This window comes from Natator depressus, chromosome 9 (assembly GCF_965152275.1).
Source record: "Natator depressus isolate rNatDep1 chromosome 9, rNatDep2.hap1, whole genome shotgun sequence".
NCBI lineage: Eukaryota > Metazoa > Chordata > Testudines > Cheloniidae > Natator > Natator depressus.
Window position 1 is genome coordinate 60,389,270 of NC_134242.1, and position 20,406 is coordinate 60,409,675.

The window sequence follows — 20,406 nt, forward strand, 5'->3', positions numbered from 1 at the left end:
GGGGGTCTCAGCACAGGGGAATAGGGCATGTGAATGTGAAACACCATGAAGCTAGTGTGAGTGGGAGCCTGAACCTGCTCTGCCCTGGCTCTCTGGGCCCCTTGCAATGCCTTCTGGGGCAGAGGCAGTAGGTGCCCAGGCATGGGCCCCTGACTGGCACAGAGGCCAGGCCCCGGCGTGCTGCTCTCGCTCCATGGCCCAGGTTACACATGGGGCTGCTCTATTCCAGTTCCCTAGTCATTGGGCCTGGTGGACACCACCAGGCTCCTGAGGGGCTGCTGCTATTCAGCACTGCTCTGTGACCACTGTCATAAAGGGCCCATAAAGCCAGCATTGCAGGGACACCCCATTGCAGGCGAGGCCCCCCCCAGCTCAGTATGCTAGGGGGTGTTGGGGCATAAGAGGTGGCCTAGGGCATCCCTTTTTGCCAGTCTCCTGCCCTGGCAAGGCCCATAGGCCATGGCACCCAGGACACAAGTTAGGGCCAGAAGAGGTCCCAGGAGCCCTGCAATTATAGCAGCGCAAGCAGCACCTCTGGCTCCCTGCAGCAGCCCTAGTGCAGGGGCCCAGCTGAATTCCCTCCCTCCTGGATAATGGGGAGCAGCTCCCATTCCAGCAGCTGTTCTCGGGGCCAGGCCCAGCCGCTAGCTCAGCCCCTTGGCTCAAGCCAGAACACTGCATATTGGGGCCTAGCGTCTCTGCAGATGGCAACTCCTGGGTAAGATGAGGAGTGGCACAGCCAGGTGCTGCCACTGCCCTGCCACAGCCCACCACCAGAGTCTGGTGCAAAATGTCTCTTTAATGGGTGAGGGCAAGAAGCAAATGTCATGCAGCCTGTGAGGCTCCCCTCTCCCAGCGTTCCTGGCCCCAGCAGCCCCCAGCTCTGAGTTGGATCCTGTTAGTCCAGGGAACTAGGCTTTCCCAGCATCCTTTGCCTCTGTTGGAGCTGAGGATGCATCTGCACACTTCACACCACATCCCAGCATTCCTCCTTGATGTCACCACTGCCTAGAGACAGCAGAGCTGCAGGGCCTGGGGCAGAGCCGGGCTTTGCCAGGAGCTGAGCCATCCGCTCACCAGGGAACGCCGCCTCCGAGCTGATGGCTAATTCCAGTTCCACCACAGGTGTCAAGCCCACCTTTGGGTGGCTGAGTTGGGTGCAGCTGTCAGTGCCTCCTGCTGGCAGGGCTGCTGTTGCTTTGCCATCCTGGGAGCTGCTTAGAGCTAGTGGCTGGAGCTCCTGGACCTTTGCACAGTCGGGCAGGCTCTCCTGCTGGGACACCTGTGTCTTCGGCACCCCAGCGAGCGTGGCAGGATCACTGGAAAGCAGGCTCGGGAGTGGGTGATCCAGCATAGCCAGGCAGCTGCCGTTGGCTTCCATTGTCCCAATGATGGTGGCAACAACAGTGCCTGGCTGGCCAGTCAGAGCTATTGGCTGGAGCAGACTAGACAAGGAGTGCTGGGGGGCAGCAGGCAGGAGGGGGCCTGCTGCTGGGATATTGCTGCCCGGGCCTGGCAGTGGCTGGGGGAACCCATTCATGGGGAACCCAGGCTGGAGCGGGATCCTGTCCAGAGCAGGGGTGCTGCTTGGAAAAGGAGAACTGGCAGCATTTCCCAGGGCCAGCATTGTGATGAGTGGGATGGGCTGGAGAGTCAGGGACCCCAGCCCCAAGCGACCGGGCAGGAGCGGGGAGCTGGGGAAGGAGAAAGGAAAATGGTCATACGCTGGAGTGAATGTGCAGACTGGGCCCCACCAACCACTGTAGGTGGGGGATGGGAAATCCACCCCCCTCCCCACCCAGGCCCCCACCACACCCCATATCGCCCCTCCGCTCACAGCTGGGGCACCAGCCCCAGTGCTTGTGCCCCCCAGCTGGAGCCTGTGTGCCCAAGGCTCTGTGCTGCCTGCCTCTGCTGACACTGAAGTGTTGGCATTGATTATCACCCATGCACCATATCCCCGCTGCGCTGCCCTGCCCTGCCATGGCTCACTCAGCCTCAGGTCCCCCGAAATTGCCTCTCACTGTGCTACCCCATCGGGCCTCCTACCACCTCCCCTTCCTGCCCTGCAGCACAGCTCTCCTGCCATGCCTCGCTAGATCCCCCCTTTGGCTCCCATACCCCTCTGCCCCTGCAATGTCCCACCAGCTGGGCTCCCTGTCACCCTGTTCCCGAGCCGCTGAGCCCCTCAACACCGTTGGCCTCCTCCAGCCCCATCATCCGGACTCATCACCGGCCCTCTTTCCACAACCTGCCTGCCCTGCACCCCTTGCTCTGGGTCCAGCCAACTTCTCCAGAGAGCTGGTAGCTTGGCCATGGAGGGTACTGCTGCCTGGGTGCATGATGGCAGCCATGGCCCTGTGCCCAGGTTTGGCACAGAGGCTGGGCAGAGCCTGTGGCCCTGGCTGGATCCCAACTCCCCTTGCCCAATGCTGCTCTCAGGAGAGCTGGAGGGTCCTGCCTGCAGTGGCCATGGCACTTTTGCCCTGCTGAAGACAAGTTGCCACTATGAGGGGCTGCCCTGGGGCAAACACCTCCTCCCCCCGGGCCAGGCCCAGCCCTGGCCTGGAGGCTGGTCCACTCCACTCAAGGCAGCGTCAATGCCAATGGTGGGCGAGACATTGTGTGGCCAGAGTCCATGCAGCCCCCCCCCCAAGCCTGTGGCTGGCACTGCATCCACAAGGGGCTGTGCTGGAGGAGAGGGGCTGGGGCACGGCTGGCATTCCTCAGCCCTGCATGTTGCAGAACCGGCCCTTCCTCCAGGCACTTACCCCACGGCATGGGCGGGTGGCATGCTGGCCCCCCGCTGCACCTTGGGGGCAGGACACGGTGCAGCTGTGGGCTCCCGAGGCTGGGTCACTGGTGCAGTCTCCCTCTTGCTGCGAGTGGGGGACAAGGCAATCTGGAGGGGGGCACTCCGGAGGGGGGCACTCCTGGAAGAGGGCCTGGGGGCCGAGCGGCTGGCTCTGGGGGTCACAGTGCCCACTGTTTCCCCCTCATCCTCAATCACCACCAGGTCCTTGGGCATCTCCTTGAACTGATATACCAGCCGCTGCCCTTCCACCTTGGCCAGAATGCCACGCTGGTAATAGTACCTGGGGATGACACCAATGCAGCATGGGACTGGGATCTCCCCATCCCCAAGTGCCACAACCCTCCCCCCAGCCCTGCCTCCTCCAGCGCCAAAACCCACCCCCCATTGCTCCCCTGCATCCCCACTCCGGCTCCACACCCTAGCCCCTGCACAGCCCCCCCTTACCCAATCAGCTCTGCACCCTCCCGTGCACCATAACCCCCCCCACACACCGCTCCCCTGCATCCCCACCTCAGGTCCACGCCCTGGCCTCTGCAGAACCCCCCTTACCCCATCAGTGCTGCACCCTCCGACACGGCCCCCCCCCACTGTAGCCCCCCACACCGCTCTGCTCCTGCCACCAGCCCTGCAACCCCCACCCCCCAGCTGGAGGGCCCTACCGCAGTGCCCGGCCCATGGTTTCATAGTTCATGCTGGGTTTGTTCTTTTGCTTTCCCCACAGCCTGGACACTGCCTTGGAGTCCACCAGCTTGAAGATGCCCCTGTCTCGCTGGGTCCATTTGATGTACTTGGGGCAGGTGTTCCTGTCCTGGAGCAGTGCCAGCAGGAACTCCCACAGGTAGAGGGCGTTACCTGGGGGGGGCAGGGAATGGTGGGCGTGAGGGGCAGGCAGTGCACAGCCCTGGGAAGGGGCATCCCAGACCCTCCTCTCCTCTGAACTGCCCCCTGTGCTGAGGAGCCCAGTGCAGCCCCTGTTGTTCTAAGGGCAAGGAGTCAGGGCCCTACTGAGCCCCCGTGAGCCAGCCCAGTGCCCCATGCGCCACCCCATCGCTAGCCCGAGTACCCTCCCTCTGCAGCAGTAGCAAATGTAAGCCCTAGGTCCACAGCCCAGGCAGAGTGGAGAGCTGTTAATCAGTGCACTGCGGGTGCGGGCCACTCCCAGCTGACGTGTTTCAGAGTCTCAGCTCTCCTTCACAATGGGCTCTAACCCTCCTGGCTGCAAGGAAACCGTCACCGCGTGTAAGGCACAGACAGGAGGGATGTGTCTGTCAAGACCAGCTAAGCAGCTCAGAGCTGCAGGCGAGTGCAGGGGAACTGCTGGGAAATCCTCTCAGTATCAGCACTGTTGGTGTCCAAGCACCAAAGAGGAGGAGAGACCTGGATACAGCTGCACAGAACATCATCGTCTGCGGGTGGCATCTCGTCCCGGCCTGGGCAGAGGGCAGAGCCTGGGGAAGTACAACCGCTCATTTTCTCCACTCTGAACCCTGCAACTCTGTGCAGTACGGATGCTGCCTCCTGGCCCAGGGAGCCTGGACTGATCTAGGGACATTAGCAGGAGCCAGCAAGTTCACCCAGCAGCCCCTGGCAGAGAGCAAGTCACCATTATCCACAGCAACACTGGGCTGCTCCTGTCCCACTAGGCCTCCCCGCATGGGCTGGAGGCTAGAGATGTCCCAGGCTGCCATCCTGCTGCGGCGCAGTTTGTCATAGAATCATAGTTTGTCATAGAATCAGGGTTGGAAGGGACCTCAGGAGGTCATCTAGTCCAACCCCCTGCTCAAAGCAGGGCCAATCCCCAATTTTTGCCCCAGATCCCTAAATGGCCCCCTCAAGGATTGAACTCACAACCCTGGGTTTAGCAGGCCAATGCTCAAACCACTGAGCTATGTCTGCCCCCCAAAGCTATCCCTTTATCCTGCTGTCAGGGGAAAGTGGGCTCTGCCGGGGCTGGGGGAGCTGCCTGGGCTACATTCAGAGCCCAAGGTGAGAAGGGCCCATTGTGATCAGCTAGTCTGTCCCCTGCACTCCACAGGCCAGAGAGCTGCCCCACAGGAATCCCTAGGTGACGAGGGAGGGCGCTCTGCTGCAGCTGCCGGGCTAGTGGTGGCATGGGCATATGGGCAGGGCTCCCTGCCCTGAGTCAGACTGGCCAGGGGGCTCAGCCAGGCACAAAGTGTCTCCCCTTCGCTCAGCAGCCTCTGGCTGATGATTTGCCCCATCAGGCGCTGAGCCAAACTCATCTGCTCCCTGCCAAGCTACAGGAGCCGTTTGCTGTGGTCCTGTCCAACCTGACATCTCCCAGCCTGCCCCCCCCTCCACGGGCCGCCATGCTGCTCACTACCTTTGCCGTCCTTGCTCTTCCTGCAGATTGGAAAGCCTGGGGTGGTGATGGGGGAAAGGCAGCGGGGGGACTTCGGCTTGCGACCTGCAAGAGTTAGACAGAAGAAAGGAAGAGCACAGCCCCAACCCTCCTACCACCCAACCTGCCTCTCCATGGGCCTCCCCTAGGCCATCAGCTATTCTCACAGCAGGTGCTGGACCTCCTATTCCTGCAGCATCCTCTGAGTGGGGCCTGGGCACTGCACCTCCCCTGGATTCACTTCAGAGAGCAGCTTCGCTCTGTAAGACTGCCGCTGTTCAAGATCAGGACAGCATGCGATCACTACTGCGGGGTTGCTGTCTTCCCAGCACAGTCCTGCACAGCACCACACCCACCTCCAGTGTGTCAGTGCCGGGTGAGGGAGGGGGTGACCGGCCAGCATTGTAGGGTTGGGTCTCAAGAGTCACACAGTGGTGATGGAGACAGGCTCCGCACCGGGGGCTGGCCATGCTGCTGAGCTCAGACCAGAGCAGCTAGTGGGGGTGATGTTGTCTCCACACCCTGGTGCACAGTACTGGGCAGGGGAGGTGGGCTGGGGGCGGGGCCAGCACTGGTCATGGGGCAGGGGTGGGGAGAATACAAGATAATAATGTCTCTGGTCCATAGTGGCGGAGAGGCAGGAGGACAGCTGGTTTGGCCAGTGTGTGGGGAGCTGCAGTGCAGGGAATGGCAATGGAGGTGGGATGTCCCGGGCAGGCTGGGCAGGGCCCTGGGGCAGGGTTAAGGCTGGTAGCTGGGACTCACGGGGATGCGGCAGGTGCGTGGCAACGAGGAGGCTGGCTCTGCGCCAGGCGCTCCCCGCCAACAGAACAGGACATGTCACAGGTCCCAGGAGCCCTGCTGGGAGAGGGGGGCATAGCATGCACAGGATTTAGGGGACCCAGGTTACCTTTTCTCCTGGGCTGCTTCCCTGTTTGCTCCCTGGTGGACCCAGCCAGGGGATTCTCCTTGTCCTCAGACCTGAGCAGGCCGCTGGTTTCCCCCAGGCCCAGGGGGCAGGCCCCTCTGTCCAGGGAAGCCCCCGTGCCACCAACTACAAGGGATACAATGGGAGGGAAGCCTGGGTGAACATGGGGCACCAGATCAGCATCACGCCCCTAGGACCCTCACTCAGACTGAGCCATGCCAGCGACTCCCCCGCCCACCAAGATGCAGCCACCCTGAAAGAAGGCCTCTAACCTGCAAATAGACCCTATCTAGGGGATAGATTTGCACCTCCAACCCTCCTACCCTGCCCACAGGAGGGGAGAGCCACCTTGCCCTGATGCTCCCCCATGAGTGGGGGAAGGCCCCCAGCCACCACTCTGTGAGAGGGCAGAGGCCCTTGTACTGCCTGTGAGGGGGTGGGACCAGTTCCTCCTCCCCATGAGATGGGAAGGGCTCTTGTCCTGCCCTGTGAGAGGGGAAGGCCCCCAGCCCTGTCCCTCCCACAACCTAAGAGGGGAGGGCCACTGCCCAGGATAGGCGACTCACGCAGGCGCTTCTCATCCAAGATGTTGTTGGGTGACTCCACCCAGAGCAGGCCCTCGCCAGCTGCAATGGGGGGTAACGGCTGCTCAGCATCACCTGCAGAAAAACAGCTTGTGTCAGTCCACCCCCCCCAACTTCAGGGGGAACGGGACCACCCTGGGGCACCCACCTTCTGCCAGGCTTTTCAAAGAGCCCAGCCCCCAGCAGCACCTATTGTTTCGGTGGGGATGATGGGGCCGTTCCCCCTCTCGGTGCAGGCTCCATGCAGACTCTGGCAGGCAGTGCTGCACAAGGTTTCCTTGACCCCATCAAGGCTGGAGCCATGTCACTGCCCCTGCCAGTGGAGATGGTGGTGCATAAACATGCGGCTTGCTAGCTGCATCATCATATGCAGGGCTGGAGCTAGACTGGCTCTGCACACCAGGGGAGAGCCCTGAGCTCAGCTCTGCTGGGTCTCAGCAAAGGCCTGGCTTTTGGAGTCTTAGGGGATCTGCAACAGATGAAACGCCCTCTTCCCCCTTGCCCCCGTGTGACCCACCTGGCACTGTGACACTGTCCCCAACAACCTGCGGCTCGGGCTTGTCCAGCAACCCATCTGCCATGATACCACTGGGCACCTCATCCAGTTCCAGCCCCGAATACACACACAGCAGGTCTGTGCAGGGAAGCTGCTCCTCCAGTGGGGCAGGAAAGGCCAGTGGGTCATCAAGCTGCAGGGGGACAGACATACATCATACACAGTGCAGCTTGAGACTAACCCCGAGCATGCTTAGCACACACCCCCAGAGATCTCAGGCCCAGCCATTGTGATGGGATGCCTCAGGTGCAACCTGGAACTGTGGGACCGCTGTGCCCCCTTAACTCTCGGCCTGGGCTGTCTCTCCAAATGCTTTGCTAGTGACAAGCAGCAAACCCGTCCAGATGCTGTTATCACTCAGCACAACAGCAGGGGGAGTCCCACACCCAGCTGGATTGCATGAATGCTCCCCGAGCCACTCACGAATCACACAGAGAAAGGCACTGGCCAATTTCCCCCAGCTTCCCACGCTTGCACCCCAGAGCTGTACCGTCTTGCCCTGGTCAGAAGCTTGACCAGTGTAAATTTATTACCCGGTCTACCCCTCCCTCAGCGTGGAGAGGTCATGCACCAGCCTTTGTAGCTTGAGCTGAGATTTCCCAAGCACTTCAACCAAACCAAATTGTTTTAGATAAAATTTCAGGATCCTGACACAGGGAAGAAAGGAGAGCAGCAGAATATGGACCCTGGACTTCAGAAAAGCAGACTTTGACAACCTCAGGGAACTGATGGGCAGGATCCCCTGGGAGAATAACATGAGGGAGAAAGGAGTCCAGGAGAGCTGGCTGTATTTTAAAGAACCTTATTGAGGTTACAGGGACAAACCATCCCGATATGTAGAAAGAATAGTAAATATGGCAGGCGACCAGCTTGGCTTAACAGTGAAATCCTTGCTGAACTTAAACACAAAAAAGAAGCTTATAAGAAGTGGAAGATTGGACAAATGACCAGGGAAGAGTATAAATATATTGCTCGGGCATGCAGGAGTGAAATCAGGAAGGCCAAATCACACCTGGAGTTGCAGCTAGCAAGAGATGTTAAGAGTAACAAGAAGGGTTTCTTCAGGTATGTTAGCAACAAGAAGAAAGTCAAGGAAGGTGTGGGCCCCTTACTGAATGAGGGGGGCAAACCTAGTGACAGAGGATGTGGAAAAAGCTAATGTACTCAATGCTTTTTTTGCCTCTGTCTTCACAAACAAGGTCAGCTCCCACACTACTGCACTGGTCAGCACAGCATGGGGAGGAGGTGACCAGCCCTTTGTGGAGAACGAAGTGGTTTGGGACTATTTAGAAAAGCTGGACGAGCACAAGTCCATGGGGCCGGATGCGTTGCATCCGAGAGTGCTAAAGGAATTGGCGGATGTGATTGCAGAGCCATTGGCCACTATCTTTGAAAACTCATGGCGATCGGGGGAAGTCCCGGATGACTGGAAAAAGGCTAATGTAGTGCCCATCTTTAAAAAAGGGAAGAAGGAGGATCCTGGGAACTACAAGCCAGTCAGCCTCACCTCAGTCCCTGGAAAAATCATGGAGCAGGTCCTCAAGGAATCAATTCTGAAGCACTTAGACGAGAGGAAAGTGATCAGGAACAGTCAGCATGGATTCACCAAGGGCAAGTCATGCCTGACTAATCTAATTGCCTTCTATGATGAGATAACTGGCTCTGTGGATGAGGGGAAACCAGTGGACGTGTTGTTCCTTGACTTTAGCAAAACTTTTGACACGGTCTCCCACAGTATTCTTGCCAGCAAGTTAAAGAAGTATGGGAAGGATGAATGGACTATAAGGTGGATAGAAAGTTGGCTAGATTGTCAGGCTCAACGGGTAGTGATCAATGGCTCCATGTCTAGTTGGCAGCCTATATCAAGTGGAGTGCCCCAAGGGTCGGTCCTCGGGCCGGTTTTGTTCAATATCTTCATAAATGATCTGGAGGATGGTGTGGATTGCACCCTCAGCAAGTTTGCAGATGACACTAAACTGGGAGGAGAGGTAGATACGCTGGAGGGTAGGGATAGGATACAGAGGGACCTATACAAATTAGAGGATTGGGCCAAAAGAAATCTGATGAGGTTCAACAAGGACAAGTGCAGAGTCCTGCACTTAGGACGGAAGAATCCCATGCACCGCTATAGACTAGGGACCAAATGGCTAGGCAGCAGTTCTGCAGAAAAGGACCTAGGGGTTACAGTGGACGAGAAGCTGGATATGAGTCAACAGTGTGCCCCTGTTGCCAAGAAGGCCAATGGCATTTTGGGATATATAAGTAGGGGCATTGCCAGCAAATCGAGGGACGTGATCGTTCCACTCTATTCGACATTGGTGAGGCCTCATCGGGAGTACTGTGTCCAGTTTTGGGCCCCACACTACAAGGACGTGGAAAAATTGGAAAGCGTCCAGCGGAGGGCAACAAAAATGATTAGGGGACTGGAACACATGACTTATGAGGAGAGGCTGAGGGAACTGGGATTGTTTAGTCTGCGGAAGAGAAGAATGAGGGGGGATTTGATAGCTGCTTTCAACTACCTGAAAGGGGGTTCCAAAGAGGATGGATCTAGACTGTTCTCAGTGGTAGCAGATGACAGAACAAGGAGTAATGGTCTCAAGTTGCAGTGGGGGAGGTTTAGGTTGATATTAGGAAAAACTTTTTCACTAGAAGGGTGGTGAAACACTGGAATGCGTTACCTAGGGAGGTGGTGGAATCTCCTTCCTTAGAAGTTTTTAAGGTCAGGCTTGACAAAGCCCTGGCTGGGATGATTTAGTTGGGGATTGGTCCTGCTTTGAACAGGGAGTTGGACTAGATGACCTCCTGAGGTCCCTTCCAACCCTGATATTCTATGATTCTATGAGTCTATGATTCTATAAACCAGATTTATTAACTACGGAAAGATAGATTTTAAGTGATTATAAGTGGTAGGCATAAGGGGTCAGAGATAGTTACCAATGAAAATAAAAGATAAGTGCACAATCTAAATCTTAAACCTTATTACACTAGGCAGTATTTGGATCAAGCAATTTTCTCATACCACTGGATGTTACAGTTCTTAATACACAGGCCTCCCTTAAGCCTAGACCAGTCCCCTCAGTTAAAGATTTTGTCTTCTCAGTGTTCCTGTTGCTTCCAGCGTAGGTGGGGGAGGAGAAAGGTCAAGGCATGCTGCTGCTGTTCCCTATTTTATATCCTCAGTCCGTGTGCCTAGAAGACACTTGCGCAGACATGTCCTGGTGGGCTTTGCTGAGTCACTGGGCCGGGCAATTCCCCAGGGTGTGTTCTTGTGCGACTGAGATATAGAGTTCAGCAGTCCCCATTGTGTGGTGTTTAGGCAGCCCTCTTTGAACTGTAAATCCCTTGATTACACTTCCCTGCTGATTAATGGTAGTTGAGCACCCTCCTGGAAAGGGGTCCTTTGTATGTCACTAGCAAACTTGCAACATATTTCAGTAACAACCGTACAGCAAAATCTCATCGCTTCATACACACTAATGACAGATATTTGGACAGAACAACGAGTTTCAGCAGAGCATGACCTTTCCTAGGATATCTTATTTGGCATGCTTTGTACAAAACAGATCACAGTTACATGAGGGTGATGAATATGGGGGTTCCAGGGTTTTGCTTTGAGGTACAGAGTGCGACACCCATACATTCCAAACACACCTCTCCAGGGGCAGGCTCTCTCCCTGAAATGCATTGCACCCCGTGCAACAGACAGTCATTCTCTAGGCTGGAAGGAGGGACAAGGAATCCCAAGCCCCTGCACAGCTCCCATCCCTCAGCGGCTCTGCTGCCTGGCTGCACAGAACCCCCCACCCCCACCTCTGCGTGCATGGCTGGCCAGTGTAGCTATTGTGGCGGCCCCACCCCACAGTAAGGCGCCCCACACACTCCTAGCAATGCCCCACGAGGGACAAATTCCAGTGCCAGTGCTTGGATTGGCTGCTGCATGACTCGCTGCTGTCAGGTCACTGCGAGAGCAGTCCTGACCCTTTCCAGAGATGCAGGCACAGGGCCCGCTCTGGCACCCAGTAGCACTGCTCTGAATGCAGAGTAAGGGCCTCGCAGGCTGGCTGGCTACACCACAGATGAGAGCAGAAAGTGGCCAGAGCAAGGGAGATGCGGGTACATGCCACTGGAGGGCAGCACTGTGTCTCCTAAAGAAGCATCCGGGAACAGGGGCTGCTGAGTTGCAGCCAACCACTGATGGAGAGTGCACTGCTCCCTACTGCTACTCCTGGCTCAGTCTGAGTCTGTCTGCACCTCCCAGCCCCTTGGCTTCAGCCCTGCAGCAGCTGTCAGCCCCCAGGAGTGCCTGGCCTGCTTCCCCGCATTCTCCTCTCCATATACCATAGCTGGGTCTTTGCTGTAACAGGGCAACACCCGATTGCCTGCCTAGCCCGTATGGCTTACACCTGCCTAGCGGTGTTGGTATATTAGAGAGACAAGCTTGGCTCTCTCACCAACAGAAGTTGGTCCAATAAAGGATATGACCTCTCACACCTTGTCTCTCTAATAGCATTGCCATCACTGTGTAAATGTGTCTTCCTACTCTTCCAGATGTTTAAAAAATGAGAAAATGATTCTCTGGCTTTGCCAGTTCTTGCCTTCACTCCTTTAATGGGCTGGCCATTAGCAGATATTGTACTTACAAGTTAACCAAAGTCATCAACTCTTTCATACTCTTCTCCATCGGTCATACATGTGTCAATATTGACAGCATTCTCTGCTATCCCCATAATCTTGGTCTCCTGCATATTGACACGAATACTGATTGGCAGCTTTTACATTTATGCTCATAAAGACTCTTTGCATTCCATCCACGTTGGTATCCATATGACTATGTCATCTGCAAACTCTAGGACCCACAGTTTATCTCCCATCTCTCCGTCACTCATCTCATTACAAAGTCTAAGACAACGCAGAAGAGAAGTGGGGAAAGTACACAGCCTTGCCTTATATCAATAACAATTTTAAACCGTTCCGTGTCTCCACCACGCAGACTCGTCATACAAAGCTTTTATCCGTTTGCAATTTTTGCTGGAATTCCATAGTGTCTTGGGATCTTCCAGAGGGCTTTTCTATGGACACTGTTGAATGATTTGTGAATTCAATGAAGTAAAAACCTTCTTCTGCTGGTATTCTAAGCTTCCCTGGCGGTGAAAACCTGATCCGAACACAACCTTTCGGATCAAAATCCAGCCTGTTCATTCCTGGGTACTTTGTAAACGGCAATTTTCATCCTATTCAAAATGAGTGTGCAAAACACTTTCCCAGGTACAGGGAGACGTGTCACCCCACTCCACGTATCACAAAAAGGCTGGGTCCCCGTTTTAGGGATTTTTACAGGTGACACCTCTTCTCTAGTCTTTAGGGCAGGTCTCCTTTCCCCAGCCCATGCTACACAGCCTGCACATGTAATTCACCATGACTTCCTTTCCAGCACTTAACATTTCACTGTGCATCTTACCACAGCTTGGGGTTTTACCTCTCTTCAGCTGACTTACGGTCTTACTTGTTTTCTCAAAAGCAATTACTCCTAATGAGATGGGTAAGTCCACTGTTTCTTCACAACTCGCAATGTGCATTAGTGGTTCTGGCTGACTGAGCACAGCCTGGACATGAAACACTCGGTCCTTCCTCTGTGGTTAAAATCATATCATCTCGGGCTTCACAACACGACAACAGTTTGAGAACTGTGCGAACAGTTGTTCGGTTTTTAGGAATCCCCTCTCTTGTACAATTCCTCATCTTCTCTCGCTTTGGTAGCGATCCAGTGTCCTGTCTCTTCTGGCTGATCTATCAACTTCCTCGTCTTTGTCATGCTGCATAGTCTTGCTGTAGAATAGCTCTTTTACTGCTAGCTTGTTCACGCTGAACTCTTCTTTAATTCTTTGCTCAAGCCTCCCTGTATTTGGTTGGAGCCATTCTTCTGTCTTAGATTTTCTCACTCCTGCCCACAAGGCTCGTTGGGAGGAAAAATAAATGCTCCCCTGAGCCAACAGAAAGGGCTCTGGGATGCTTAGAACTCCAGCAGGGACAAGTCATTGTGCAAATGCCCATTCCCTGCCAAACACTGCCCCCTGGCACTAAGGCAAGATCCTGCCATAGGGCTCAGCCCCAGAGCACCCAAGCACCAAGCTCAGAGTCAAACTCAGCTGGCTGATTCCCACTGGACTCTCAAGGGGGAACCCTTGCCCCCATTTGCAGCCCTTCCCCTGCTAACAGCACCAGCGGGGTTAGGGTTTGATCACACGACCTCCCCTGGCAGGGATTTAGGACTGCCCCCCCCTTGCACATTTCATAGCATCCTCCTGCCCCCAGACAGACACACCGGTGAGGCTTGTCCCCACTGCGGACAGGGTAGGAATGGGAGTGGAGTGCGTGCATCTGTCCCTGGACCCTACCTGGTGTATCTCCTCCAAGCTGCTGCTGGCAAATTCAAATCCCAGATCAGTGGGGTGGGCAGCTAGTGACATGGCCCAGCATCAGAGACAGGCACTGGCAGGAGAGATGGAGGGAGCAGTGGTGCCTTTGCCCTGCGGGAGCCGGTGTGACAGGACTGCAGCTGTCCGCAGCTTCATAGGGATGGCAGGGAAAGGCTGCTCCGCACAACTGGCCCAGCCCAGGGATCTGGATGAGGGATCCCCTCGGCTACCGCTGCATGCTGAGCAATGTCACCACAGGCCAGGGCCTGCCAGAGAGAGAAAGAGACGTTACTGCTCTATTGTGCTGGAGCCAGCCAGAGGGAGCAGCTCATCGGCCCCTAAGGGCTCCCCACGCCACAGTCCCCAGGCCCCACTCCCCTGCACTCTCCCTAACCCTATATTCCCCAGGCCTCCCCCACCCTCCCCCACTCCCTACCCCCACACTCCTGAGGCCCCACATGCTCCCCAACCCTGCAATTCCCACGCCTAGGATTGCCAACTCTGACTGAAGCTATTCCGGGAGATTTTTCCCCCGAACATGATGTAATGTCATTTTCTTAAAATATCCTACTAAAATCTCTTGGATTGCTTTCTGTAGTCACCAGGAGATGGAGGCTGATTCCGGGAGACTCCAGGCCAAGCCTGGAGGTTTGGCACCCCTCCCCAGGCCTCCCTCCCCACCACACCCCACGCTGCAATTCCCAGGCCTCCCCCTCCCCACCATCCCCAGGCCTCCACCTCCCCGACACACTCCCTGACCCTGCACTGCCCAGGCCCCACAGCCCCGCATGCTCCCCGCCCCTGCACTCCCCAGGCCTCCCCCTCCCCGCAGTCTCCAGGCCTCTTTCCCAACCTCCCACATTCTCCTCACTGCTCTGACCCCCGATATTCCCCAGCTCTGCGCCAAACAGGGTGATAAGAATTGGAACGTGTTCTGAGCAGCTCATGTGGGGGGCAGTGCATCACAAACCAATCCCAATATTGAGGAAACATGATTTCTTTACCCTAACTGCTTACTAGAGTCGTTCGTCTTCCTTCTATTAATCAATGCTAATTTCCTCGTCACTCTGCTGAAGTTAAAGCAGAGTCAGCAGAGGAATTGCAGCGCACTCTGCATTCTTAAACCAGACATTTTCATCTTGGGGCCAGGCTCCCCCCAGGCTCCCTGCAGAGTGTAGGCATAGAGCAAGGTGCCCCACACACGTTCCCTGAGAGCTGCCAAGGCCAGGGCTCAGTTCAATGCCCACAGCATGTCGCCATGAGGTACCCAGTACTGTGGCAACACACCACCTGCCAATGTTCTGGTTCCAGCAGAGCCTGTCTCACTGCACAAGTGCTTTTCACTTGTAGGTGCAGTAGTTCGGCACCTCAGGGTACAAACTTTACACTGACTGACTTGCTCTATCACTTCCCCAAACGGGCAGTGGGTGTCATGTCCAAAAAGGGCTTCACAAGGATTTCTCTCTGCTTGGACATGACACCCACTGCCCGTTTGGGGAAGCCCCGGGGGTGCGCAAAAAATGGTAGAAGAACAAGATGATTTTGTAAAATGCTGGTTTTGGGGGGGAATATAACACAGGAACCTCTTGTTCAAATAAACCCAAAGGTGGATCTTAATCTGCCCCCACCATGAGGCATAACAAATTTCAAGCCAATCCAAGTCAGCATGTGGATTTTAGAGCACGTAGAGCCCACCTTTAAACAGGAAGCCGTGCTCAGCCTTAGTAACAGCCCAGCTGGTGCCATGCTATAACACAAGGGAGGCAGTGTGGCCTAGTGGATAGGGCACTGAACGAGTACACGGGACAGCTGAGTTCTAGTCCCAGCTCTACCACTGGCCTGCTAGGTGATCTTGGGCATGTTACTGCACCCCTCTGTGCCTCAGTTTCCCCCTCTGTAAAATGGGGATAAGGATGCTGACCTGCTTTCTAAATCGTTTTGAGATCTGCAGTTGAAAAGGGCTGTCAGAGCAAGGTATTAATATCTCTTGGCAATGAGAGCAGGGGGCCTTGTTCCTAAGTGCAGCTATTCCCATGTCTGTTCCATGTAGGGTGACCAGATGTCCTGATTTTATAGGGACAGTACCGATTTTTGGGTCTTTTTCTTATATAAGTTCCTATTGCCCCCCACCCCCTGTCCCAATTTTTCACACTTGCTGTCTGGTCACCCTAGTTCCATGCAGCTGAGGTTGTGTGCTGTTCATTGCCGGCAGGCCTGCAGTGTGCGGGTGGGGGTTGTGCTAGGAAAGGCTGCCCAGACTGCAGTGGCTGAGCACAGCGCTTTGTGTCCTGCATTTGCATGTTTGCACTCTCTGCTCCCAGGCACAAATAGAAACGTCAGCCTCAAAATAGATTCAATAGGAAACTGAAACCAAAATCCAGCAAACATGTCACCCCGCAGCCTCCTGCCGAGACAGCTCAAAGCTGGAGGGGACAGCTGATCTAGCAACCATCTCATGCAAAGGGAGGCGACTGGGGGCAGACCCTAACCCCTGCTGCAGCTCTGGGGCGAATCCCTGACAAACGCAACACAGCAGGACAAATGGCAAAATGCGTCCGGACTCCACAGAGTAGAAAAAAGCAGTTTTGTGCAACTCTGCCAAGTGCTGAGGCTTCACACATCAGCACAACCATGCCAGCTGCAAAGCAGCCACTGCATCCGAGGGCCGGGCACTGAGCTTCGAGTGGAATGGAAAGTTGAACTATTAGAATGGTTAGCCACTAGGTAGCACCGTGCATGATACGGTACAGTGCCATGTATCTGAACCCCTCTCATTAGGACCTTTGCATTATCTGGAATCCCTTCTGCCCGGCAGCATGTGAGGCATGTGAGACAGCGATACGCATCCTTTGCAGCATGCATCTCATGGGGGGACTGGCGAGGGGAGGGTTGCCAGGTGTCCAGTTTTCAGCTGGAATTGGAATGCCCGGTCAAAAAGGGACCCTGGTGGCTCTGGTTGGCACCGCTGACTGGGTCATTAAAAGTCCAGTTGGCAGCACAGCAGGGGGCCGGGGCTAAGCCTCCCCTAGCTCCACGTGGCTCCCGGAAGCGGCTGCCAGGTCCCTGTAGCCCCTAGACACATGGTCGGCCAATGGGAGCTGCAGGGGCGGCGCCTGCAGGTGCGAGGGCAGCGCAGGGAGCCTCCTTGGCCACTCTCGCAGCTCCCATTGGTCCTGGTTCCCAGCCAATGGAAGCTGTGGACCCAGGCCTTGGGGCAGGGGCACTGCATGGAGGCTCCCTGGCCACCCATGCTTCTAGGGGCTGCAGGGACCTGGTGGCTGCTTCACGGGAGACGCAGTAAGTGCCACTTGGACCCCGCACACCGAATCCTCTCCCGCACCCCAACCCCTGTTCCAGCCCCCTCCTGCACACCAATTCCCTCATCCCCAGCCCCACCCCAGAGCCTTCACCCCTAGCCGGAGCCCTCACCCCCCTCCCGCACCCCAACCCCCTGCCCCAGCCTGGTGAAAGTGAGCGAGGGTGGGGGAGAGTGAGTGATGGAGGGAGGGGGATGGAGTGATAGGGCGCAGGGCCTCAGAGAAGGGGCGGGTCAAGGTCAGGGCCTTGGGGCAGGGGCGGGGCAGGAGTGTTAGGTTTTGTGTGATTAGAAAGTTGGCAACTCTAGGGGGAGGTGCAAGGAAGGGAGACATGCAAAGCGTACCCTCTGCAGCTAAGGTTGCCAGGTGTCCAGTTTTCAATCGGAATGCCCGGTCGAAAAGAGACCCTAGCGGCTCCGGTCAGCACCGCTGACCAAGCTGCTAAAAGTCTGGTTGACGGCACAGTGGGGCTGAGGCAGGCACCCTGCATGCCCTGGCTCTGTGCAGCTCCCAGAAATGGCTGTCATATCCAGCCCCTAGGCGCAGGGGCAAATAGGGAAGCTCTACGTGCTGCCTCACACAAATGGGAAGCCGCTCCTCCACTTAGGGGCCAGTCATGCCGGCCACTTCTGGGAGCAGTGCGGAGCCAGGGTAGGCAGGGAGCCTGCCTTAGCCCCGCTGCACCACCGACTGGGAGCCGCCTGAGGTAAGAGCCGTCCGCACCCCAACCCCCTGCCCCAGGTCAGAACCCCCTCCCACACCCTAACTCCCTTCCAGAGCCCACACCCTGCACCGCTGCCTGCAGCCCATCCCTGAGCCCCCTCCTCCACCCAAAGTCCCTCCTGGACCCTGCACCCCACACCCCCTCCTGCACTCCAACCCCCTGTCCCAGCCCAGAGCCCACTCCTGCACCCCCAACCCTTCATACCCAGCCCCAGCCCAGAGCCCTCACCCCCTCCTGCACCCTGAACCCCTCATTTCTGGCCCCACCCCAGAGCCTGCACCCCCAGCTGGAGCCCTCACCCCCTCCTGCACTCCAATCCCCTGCTCCAGCCCAGTGAAAGTGAGTAAGGGTGGGAGAGAGTGAGCGATGAAGGGAGGGGGACTGGAGTTAGTGGGGGCAGGGCCTCAGAAGGGGCAGGGCCTTGGGGAAGGGGCAAGGCAGGGGACAGGGCAAGGGTGTTCAGTTTTGTGCAATTAGAAAGTTGGCAACCCTATCTGCAGTGTGGATCTCATGGCGGGGCAAGGAAGGGAGACACACGATACATGCCCTCTGCAGCATGCATTTCATGGGGAGCGGGAGGGAGCAAGGAAGGGATTTGGCTAATGCAGAGGTTCAGGTAACAGAGCAGAGACCCCAGTCAGGACTGCAAGGAGGAGGAGAAGGACAAGCCCCCAGCCGGGGGGGAGGCCACCCTGCTGCTGAATGGCTCCTCCAGCAACACAAGGAGCCCTCTGCAGCCCCACTGTTATGGGAGTGAGAGAGCACAGCTGTGTGACAGCAAAGCTGAAGGGGTTTCCTGAGCTGCTGCAGGATGGGTGACACCCGATCACTGCAAGCACAAGGTGCAGGGAAGGCTGCAGTCCTGGTGGGCAGAGCAGAGTCCTGGCCGGGGGTCTTTCCTCTGCCCCACCAGAAGCACAACCTCCCCCTTTCACCTTGTACTGGCCGGGATCGGGTGCCACTGGCCCTGCACGGAGGGAGTCCTCTGCAGTCCTGCTGTCACAGGAGTGAATGAGCAGGGTAGAGCAGAGACTCCTAGCCAGGACTGCAGGAAAGGCCACCCTATGGCTGCGTGGCTCCTGCTCTCTTGATTAGCAGAAGTCCTGATTAGCCAAATAAAATCAGTGTCCCCCAGACTACTTGAACACCTGAGAGTGTATCGTATACCTTACCTGAGCACAGAACCGCCCTAGCTGGCAGTGCATTAAAGTTTCTTAAAGAGGGTACATCTTCAAGTATCCCTCTGGGGTGGAAGCTCTGTAACCAGTCACTATCTGATACATGACATGCAACAAAGGTAAAGGCAGCCTAGCCAGTGCCAGAGAACAGAAACAGAAGAAAAGCAGCAAGAAGGTGAGAGCGACCCTGCAACCTAACATGCCAGAGAACTTCAACTTCAGGGAACTTCACCTTTGACAGACCTTCACAATGGACAGACTGGAAGCAGCATTTTGCAAGATTTCACATTGCAACCAAACTCCACAAGAACACTGGAGACATCCAGGTATACTTTGTTAGTCTCTAAGGTGCCACAAGTACTCCTTTTCTTTTTTCTGCAATGTATGTTATGGGAGAGATGGCAGAGCATTTACCTTTACCGAAGACAGTCACAAAGATGACTGGGAAAGTGTTCTGGCTATGTTTGATGCACACCTTGCACCTCAGAGAAATGTGGTTTATAAAAGGGCACGTTTTCACCACAGAATTCCACAACTGGGGAATCTGTTGAATCTTTTATCAGAGCTTCACATGCATTGACTGAAAACTGTTATTTGGGGCCTGTAAAATATGAAAATATTAAAGATAGATTGGTTATTGGCCTTACAGATTATAGTCGGTCACAGCAGCTATAATGAAAACCAGACATAACCCTACACACAGCTATTCAAACAGCAAAGCAAACTATGTAATTGTGGCAGCAAAACAAACTTAACAAACTAGACAAACTAGAAACTAGCTTAGAAGCAGCAAACACGAGCAGCATGAGTGCTAGAAGTCATCATCATAAAAGCCCTGAGGCAAGGAGAGAGAAATTCCAGGCTAACTACAAAGCCTTTCAGACTAAATACACAAAGTGTGGGAAAATTCATAGCCCAAGAGATGTATGTCCAGCCAAAGGTGCAAAATGTCATAAATGCATAAAATATGGACATTTTGCAGTGTTCCCCATACTAAGGCAGTCAGGGAGTTGATTCATATTACAGCCAATCAAGGAGATATTGTTCCTGGGCTCTATCATGTGTGATGACACAGAGTCTACCTGGAGAGTGAAACTAAATATTCATGGCAAGACTATTGACTTTAAAATTGACTCAGGAGTGCACGTCACAGTCATCTCAGAAGGGACTTCCAATCACCTTCAACCCCTCCCAGAGCTGAAGTCACCTGACACAGCTCTGACTAGCCCTGGAGATATTCTGAACTGCACAGGCCAGTTCTCCACAGAATCAACTTACAAGATAAAAGCTTTGTATTCAGAGTGCATGTGATCAAAGGATCAAAGACCAGCAACCTTCTCAGCCACAGCATGACAACCAGGATGAAGAACTCAACGGAGTGCTTCAATAGTAGATGAAATTGGAGGTTTGAAATTAGATCCAGTACAAATAACCTTAGGAGACAATCCTGAACCATAGAGTGACTATTTTTCCAGATAGAAATAATGTACATGAAATACAAAACATGTTGCAATGGTATCAAA

The 20,406-nt window shown here is 55.4% G+C and overlaps 1 protein-coding gene across 1 annotated transcript; it reads right to left on the reverse strand.

Annotated features, from left to right (window-relative positions):
• Positions 1 to 805: 805 nt before the first annotated feature.
• On the reverse strand, positions 806 to 19,416 carry ELF4 (E74 like ETS transcription factor 4). Its single transcript, XM_074964346.1, has 9 exons — positions 19,298 to 19,416; positions 13,644 to 13,930; positions 7,207 to 7,378; positions 6,672 to 6,764; positions 6,088 to 6,231; positions 5,160 to 5,243; positions 3,475 to 3,667; positions 2,772 to 3,095; positions 806 to 1,694 (listed from the first exon to the last, which is right to left on the reverse strand). The coding sequence occupies exons 2-9, from the start codon at positions 13,713 to 13,715 to the stop codon at positions 968 to 970; spliced, it is 1,809 nt and encodes a 602-aa protein (XP_074820447.1). The 5' UTR covers positions 13,716 to 13,930; positions 19,298 to 19,416; the 3' UTR covers positions 806 to 967.
• Between the last annotated feature and the right edge of the window lie 990 nt (positions 19,417 to 20,406).